The 7,679-nt window shown below is 43.4% G+C and overlaps 1 protein-coding gene across 2 annotated transcripts; it reads left to right on the forward strand.

Annotated features, from left to right (window-relative positions):
• The first annotated feature begins 2,150 nt into the window (after positions 1-2,150).
• NANP (N-acetylneuraminic acid phosphatase) lies at positions 2,151-4,471 on the forward strand. 2 transcript variants are annotated; one of them, XR_004081454.2, is made up of 3 exons: positions 2,151-2,303; positions 2,470-4,123; positions 4,158-4,471. XR_004081454.2 is itself a non-coding variant. In XM_005141005.4 (2 exons), exons 1-2 carry the CDS (start codon positions 2,214-2,216, stop codon positions 3,163-3,165), a joined length of 786 nt encoding a protein of 261 aa, XP_005141062.1. In that variant the 5' UTR covers positions 2,151-2,213; the 3' UTR covers positions 3,166-4,471. The 2 variants fall into 2 exon arrangements, 1 of the variants encoding a protein (XP_005141062.1); XM_005141005.4 differs by having other exon boundaries at positions 2,470-4,471.
• Positions 4,472-7,679: the final 3,208 nt, after the last annotated feature.

Below are 7,679 nucleotides of genomic sequence, written 5' to 3' on the forward strand. Positions count from 1 at the left end.
TCAACCCATGGGGGCTACATTCTTTGGATTCTCCTTCCCAACTCTCCAGGGGTCGGGGGAGCAAGGGGGGGAGGAGTGAGTGAACAAGCTGTGCGGGTTTGGTTTTAAACCACAACAAGTTTAAAACGATTCCCTCCTACTCTGTCACTATACACCCTTGTAAAAAGTCCCTCTTCAGATTTCTTGAAGGCTTTGAGCAACCTGGTCTGGTGCAAGATGCCCCTACCCATGGGAGGGGGCTTGCAACTAGATCATTTTGAAGGTATCTTCCAACCCAAGCCATCCTACGATGATCCTATGACTTTCTTGTTAAAACACACCTAGAGCAATTCCATAGTTCTATATATGGGCCTCACTTAAAGATACCAAATGCCATTCTTATATTGTCATTTCTAGACCATGCAACACACCTCATGTTGTAACTTGGCTCCTACTTCCGTTTCTGATGACCATTCTTTTCCTGGCTCTGAGCTTCCATGAGGCATTTCTGGCCTCTAGTGGGTCTGCAGAAAGAACAGTTAGAAAGTACTGTGCATGTCAAGTGTAAGATCACACACAGACCACACCAAGAGAAAAACATGCCATGAGTGGCCTTTTTTGCTAGCCATGTGATTTATACAAATACAGCATGGCAAATGGCTAGCTGAAGTTAAACAGCCTGGCAGTAACTTCTACAGGTATACAGGAAAGCATATTTTCTAATTCCAGTCCTACTCTGAAGTGAACATAAGTTTTCTGTGTAGAGTCAGTTAATGAAGTGAAAATAAAATCATAAAAAAAGTTTTAAATATAATTATAAATCACAGCTTAACCTATGAAATACTGTAGCTGAAAGCTTCTAGTAAACTTATGTATACATAACATAAATAAATCTTTTAAGACATTTGTTTTCAAATTATGATCTCTGACAAACTGTCAAAAAACCCACAAAGTTACATTTACGGAAGCGTAGCTTTTCTGGAATGCACACACAGAATGCTCACTGACGGGAACACAGGGCTGTCTGAAACAGACATCATCTTAAGTGAAGAGAGCCATAGAAATTCAGATGGTTTTAGTCATTCTTCTGTGTAAATGCTGAAAAACAGTAATTCAGCAGCGGCACATGAAATCCACGTGCCTAACACCTTTTCCAGGTTATCAAGCAGCACATTCTACTACAAGTCAGGTAGAACAATCTTATTAAAATCCCGTTTCCTCAACTACAGGATTATTATCCAGGCGTTTCTTCTCAGAATCCGTTCCTCTCCCTAAATACCTGCCTTCTCTAGTTCTACTTGCCACACATCAATCTCTTTGTCATGATTTTTTTGCCCTTAGGTGTGACCCAACATCTTTTATCACAGAAGGAGATCGCTGTCAAAGGTGCAGTTTTCAGAACTGGAAGTGACCTGGAGTGAACTTCCAGTTTCTCTGGCAAGATATATAGTTTCCCCCAGCTTTACGAACTGCATTTAATTATTAACGTTCAACTGCCATTAGCAGTATTGAACAGAAATCAAATCAACTAAACATGATTTATTGCCAACGGCCAATAGGAATATTACTTGAGCAACCAAGCTTGTTGTTTAGCTTCACTCTGGGAAAAACGATCTGTCCCGTAGCAGCAGCCGACCCGCACACCTGTAACATTGGCTCTGCGGCGCCTTCCAGCCGGTTGTCCCAGTTCACGCCCCGCACAGCACCGGGGGCGGCCGAGACTGGAAATGAAGATCAACCCCTGAACAACCCAAACCCCGCCCACCAGCCCCAGAACTGGCACCAGAGAGGCGGTCCGCACACCGCCGCTCTCCGCACACCGCCGCTCTCCGCACACCCGCTCTTGCTCGCTCCCCTCCTCAAACACCGGCCGCCTCCCCCTGCCCGGAGCAGCCGCCGCACGCCGCCCTGCGGCCGGACACGCACACGGCACTGCGGCTCCCGGAGCCCACCCGAGGCCCTCCTCCTGCGGCCGGCACACGAGCTCTCCCACCAGTGCACCGCGTTTAACGGAGCGGGACGGGCCAACCACCCCCCGCCCGCGCCCCATGGGGAGAGGCCCAGTGCCAGCGTGAGGGGCGGGACAGGGGCGGGACATGGGCGGGACAGGGGCGGGACATGGGCGGGACCCGGTGTCCCCGCCCCGCTGTGCCGCGGCGCTGGCGGCTGTGGCTGCGTTCGGGCTCTGCTGGCGGAGCGGGGCGGCTCTCGCGGGAGGCGGCGCCGCCGCCGCCATGGGGGTGCACGGCGTCAAAGCGGTGTTCTTCGACTTGGACAACACGCTGGTAGACACGGCGGCTGCCGGGCGGCGCGCCATTGAGGAGGTACTGCCCTTGTCCCCTTGCTGCCTTCCGACACGGAGGCTGCGGGCACCCCTGGCCCAGCGGCCGCGGTGCCGTTCCTATCCCCTCCGTCCCACCTGCCCCGCCGGCCTCAGTGCCGCCTGACCCCTCGGGAGACGCGCTGATGAGAGCCTCTTGTGTGTTGCAGGTGATCAATGCCCTACAGTCGAAGCATCACTACGGGGAGGAGGAGGCCCGCGTCATCTGCGACAAGGTCCAGGCTAAGCTGCTGAAGGAGTGCCACGACCCCGCCAAGATGTGCATCACCGACCTGCGGATTTCGCACTGGGAGGAGGCGATCCAGGAGACCATCGGCGGGGAGGCGAACCGAAACCTGGCCGCCGAGTGCTACTTCCTGTGGAAGAGGACCCGCCTGCAGCACCTCACCCTGGCCGAGGACACGCGGGGCATGCTCACCGAGCTGCGGAAGGGGGTTCGCCTGCTGCTCTTGACGAACGGCGACAAGCAGACGCAGAGGGAGAAGATCGAAGCGTGCGCCTGTCAGCCCTACTTCGATGCCATCGTTGTGGGAGGAGAGCAGAAAGAAGAGAAACCAGCACCATCCATATTTCATTACTGTTGCGATCTCCTGGGGGTGCAGCCTGCAGAGTGTGTTATGGTTGGTGACTCTCTAGATACAGATATTCAAGGAGGCCTGAATGCTGGCTTGAAAGCAACGGTGTGGTTAAACAAAGCAATGACTACCCCAGGAGATACCTCCCCAGTACCTCATTACATTATTTCTTCCGTTCTGGATCTTCCAGCGGTTTTACAGAAGATGGAGCACAAAGTGAATGCTAAGTTAGGAACTGACCACGTGGCTGGTAGTAACGCAGCACATTGATGGTTCCAGCATACAATCAGAGATGTGCTGAGCTGTTAGGTGACTCATGCATTTTCAACAGATCTGACATCCTAGGATTTTGAACTCATGTATGGTGTGCCTTCTTAGCAGATGGGTGAATAAGAGCACAGTTGTCAGTGAAAACAGAATAGAATCAAAGATTTATTCAAAAGATGCAAGTGAGGTTAACTTAAAACAGTTGCCTGTCTAAATTACTTTGACAGACTGGCTAAAGTCTGTCTGTCTCTGACCTAAGTTACCAGTCTCTTGTTTTTATAGTGGAAAGAAAAATTTGAATGTTTTGATCTTTCGTATGCTTTACTGACTTGTAAGTTTACCAGAGGCTTCAGTTCAAACCTTGTTTTCAGTGTGCAAAAGGTGAGAAAAAGGGTGTGGTATAGTCTGGTAAATCTTCCCAATTCATCTGCAGTTTATCTCAGGAACTGGACTGAATTTTGCTGTTTCTATAGCCAGAATTTATTGACAGAATTTACATAGCAGACCATTAGAAAATGCTCTACTTTTGATCTTTTTTCAAAGTTTTCAAGTTTTAGATTTTTTTCAGACTTTGCAGTGACTTTTCTTTTATGGAATCTGTACCTCTTGCCAAAAGTACTTAAATGTACCTTTAAATTTTGCATTTATAGAGGGGACCATTTATCAGAGAAACTTGATGGATAAGTTTTTATTTTATATTACTTTGGTGCTTATGAAGATATGCAGTATACTTGTAATTCAGATTATGATATTTGTTGGAATGTAATTGATAAAACAGGGATATTTTCACAGTCTTAATGTGTTGTCAGACTCCTTAAAAGCTAATTTTATTGTTCTGTCTGATTTTATTAGTGAATTTTGATCAGACCTTTTTGAGAAACTGTTTTTGCTCTTGCTCAGGTGTAAGACTACTCAGATTCAACTGCAGGATCAGAGCCTTTTTTGACTGTTTTAATGGCAGGTTCAGAGCCTTTTTTTGACTGTTTTAATGGCAGTGCTATACAATCCCTCCTTACTTCAGTTTCTGCATGTATTTCATGTGATTTACTCTGGAGAAAATACCAGCTAGTTGTTTGTGAACAGCTTTCATGATTCTCTTCAAGGAAATTGGAAAATGATGGCGTATGTATTACAGTATGGTATGTAACATATATAATGTATATGTGCTATTTCTGTTAGATGCAGAAGGTCACTCCCTAAAACATTAAGATTTCTTCTTCCCAGATCATTATCTTAATAATTTAATGTTTCTGTACTTCATATTCTTTATAATGGAAAAGTATTCACATATTAAATGGAAATGTAAACACTTGCTGGAAAAGCTGTGTATTACAAAACGTATTTGTTAGATACACATTGGGCTGAATATCTGACCATATCTGATCAAATTTTATGTTTTAGAATAAATCCATGACAAATGTTCTGAGAACAGGGATATTGAAGTGCTAGCAGAAGTGTGTCTGGCGAGAAAAGATGCAAGAAAAGATCAGCAAAAAGCACAAAAACCTACCAGGAAATGTGTGTATAGAAAAAATCCTGTATACAAGAAAGGTTCCTTTGTTTAACTTGACATGAATTTAAGTTAATGCCGTTAAATACTGCATAGGATGACAGATTCAGTGTAGAGGAGGCTATTACTGATCTGAGTTAAATTATGTGGGAAAAAGTCTATGTTGAATCAAAATATCTTCCTCCTACACTGGGGAGTGACAGGGAAAAGGAACCCCTTTCATCTGACTGTCCCTTTAAAAAGGTAAAGCAGTCCAGGTTCCTCATGCTACCTAGGCAAAATGTTTGAGCCTGGGGCACCTTTGAGGAAGTGGGAGTATGCTAACAATGATCCAGTTACACTGATGTAGGAAGCTGCCACGTGTAACCTGAGCCAGTGGGGCTTACTTGACACACCTACTGAAGTAAGAGGCCTAAACTGAGATTTTATTTCCCACTTGGAAGAGCATGAAAACGGTCACTGGTTTAGTGAGTGAGCAAAGCATTGCAAACAATGTTCAATAGAGATGATTGAGCCAATGAGGAAGAATGTGTGAAAATAGAAAGGTCTCTAAAAGGTTAGATGGATCCCTGTAATGATAATGTATTTGAAGTAACTTGTTTTAACTACTGTCTGATAGAAAAACAATAACTTCACTTACAACAGCATCCAAAAAGACCTGCATTTTTTGCCCAGCATCAGGGCAATAGAACCTGGGTCAGAATAAGGTTTCTGATACAGCTGAGATTTAAAATAACAAATGGTAGTAATTCACAATTCTGTCTGTGGGCTTGGTATGTGCCAGATTACCATTCTTTAATATACATTGAGGCTTGTATTCTCTTGCCACTGCATCATTGTGAAATGTGAAATGGGATGCTGAGCCTGCTTAGTATATAAAGGGTCTCTTGTTTTAGAAGAGACTGCTCTTTGTCTTGCACTTGGGCAGCCGTCTTCTTAAATCCATGAATCTACAACAAACTACTGTAACTGCACACTCAGGTGATAACGTGGTCTGTGGAGACCACAGTCAAGTACATTTTTTCCATTGCTGAGTACTGTACCAGGCTGGATGTGACTGCAACAGTGTTTACTATGGTTCTATAAAACAAGAAGAAACAATAGAAGCAGGAACAAATCAATAAAACTGTCAATATTCAGTTCCAGTTAAGTTCTGGTTTTGCTTAGTGTTATGCTTTATTAGCTGTCTAGTTTAAATTATATTGCCAAAACACACTAAATAAAAAGGAAAAAGAAATTCCATCTATATTTTATTGTATTTTTTTAGATAAATACTGCCTCCTGAGGGTAATTTACAGTAACTTTGACTTTAGTGAAACTATAGTTTAATACCAACTGTATTTTAATTCTTGATTTTAAAATAACTCATGTACTAGTGTAATAAAAGTATTTTGTTTATAAAACATTTCTTTAAAATCTGTATTACTGTGGATAACTATATTTGTGACAAGGTTTACAACAAAGGGCAAGAATCCTGTTTGTTTGGTTTTTAAAATAGCAAAGAATTAGGCTTCAGAACCTGTCACATGGCTGTATTTTCCATCACTTCTAACAGAGGCAGGAATGTAATTAGTATTTGTGAGGCTTCTTGGCCTGACTGTGTATATTGAATTCGTAACTGCAGTTCATTGCTAACTGGACCAGATTAGCCATGCTGAATGCCAGCTCAGAAATGCATGCACATACTGCTGTTTGGGCACTGGCTGCTGCAGCAGCCCAAGAACAGACTGCAGAGCAGATAGGATAGGTAAATACTGTAATCTGATGTCCAGGGGGCTCATTTCAGCAGATGACAGGTGCATATCTGAGCTTCACTACACTCACCTCTGTGTGACTTAGGGGTGGGGAGAGCAGAAGGTTGCTTCCCTCATGGTGCTCTTGGCTGCAGAAAAGGAAGCTGTTCCCTGATCATTTTCCAGTGGGTAATGGAACAAATAGTCCATCTCCTGGACTTGTGAAGATAGATTGAGAGAGGTGGAAAGATTCTTAAAGGTACTCTAGATGAGGGTAGGATGTTAAACTGAATAAATGAGGGCTTGGCCTCTTGTGTACACTGGGCTGTGCCAGGTAGCCGAAGTATCACAGATCTGCACAGCATCCCTTCTTGTTGAGGAAGCTTTGCATGTGTAAGGCATTAAGCTGGACAGTGACAGCCTTAGAAGTGAGGACATTTTCTTATATGCTTGAAAAAGCCTAGCACAAAGTTAGAGTTCTTAGTAGTGGCCCAAATGTTTTATACTGTAGATAAGTACCTTTCATTAGAACAGTAAGTTAATGCAAAGTGATGAGATGTTTGGATTGGGTAACAGCTAAAGGTTAAATTGTCTAAAATACAGAAAATGGACAATTTCCTATGCCCAAGCTAACCTGAACCAGTTCTTTTTGTGTTTTCCTCTGAAGCTTCTGTCACTTGACAACACCAATAATGACCTTTGAACTAAATTGGAGTAGTCTGATCTATCACAGGAGTTTCTCCTGTTCACATATGTAGTGATTATTTTTTTTTCATCTTTTGCTCTAAAATGTGGGGATTTTTACTCCCAGGTTATCTTGATGCTTTTAAATGAAATTTAAAACCTACCTTAATCCTATACTAATAAACCTCATCATCTGGAAATCATTTGAACATACTGAGAAGTGCAACAAATAGAAACACAATGTATCTCTGCTGTATGTAGTGGTATACTGTTCTTTTTTGCATAGCTTTTACTATCAGCCTTGCAGTGGGATTGTCTCCATTATAGCTCACTTTCTAGAACATGTTGTGCACATACAAGAGACATAACAATGCAGAGATGATGTCAGCTGTGTCTAAAGCAAAACCTGCAACTTTCTGCCTATGTTGCAAGGGACCTAAATACAGAGAATCACGTTGCGTGCTCCATATAGTGTATTTTGACCTTTTATTCCACCTACTGAAAACAAGCTTGCATGAGAGGCTTCTGCTAAACAGCCCTCACATGCCACGAAAATTCTAAATTAAATGATGGTGCTAATATATGTGAAA

The sequence above is a fragment of the Melopsittacus undulatus genome, chromosome 3, assembly GCF_012275295.1.
Source record: "Melopsittacus undulatus isolate bMelUnd1 chromosome 3, bMelUnd1.mat.Z, whole genome shotgun sequence".
In the NCBI taxonomy this organism is placed as follows: Eukaryota; Metazoa; Chordata; class Aves; order Psittaciformes; family Psittaculidae; genus Melopsittacus; species Melopsittacus undulatus.

What these genes read in the sequence shown, in the direction of transcription:
- NANP (XM_005141005.4), top strand. Translation starts at nt 2,214, where the DNA reads ATGGGGGTGCACGGCGTCAAAGCGGTGTTCTTCGACTTGGACAACACG. An exon ending in GGCGGCGCGCCATTGAGGAG is followed by an intron (nt 2,304 to 2,469) that starts GTACTGCCCTTG and finishes TGTGTGTTGCAG; the next exon opens with GTGATCAATGCCCTACAGTC.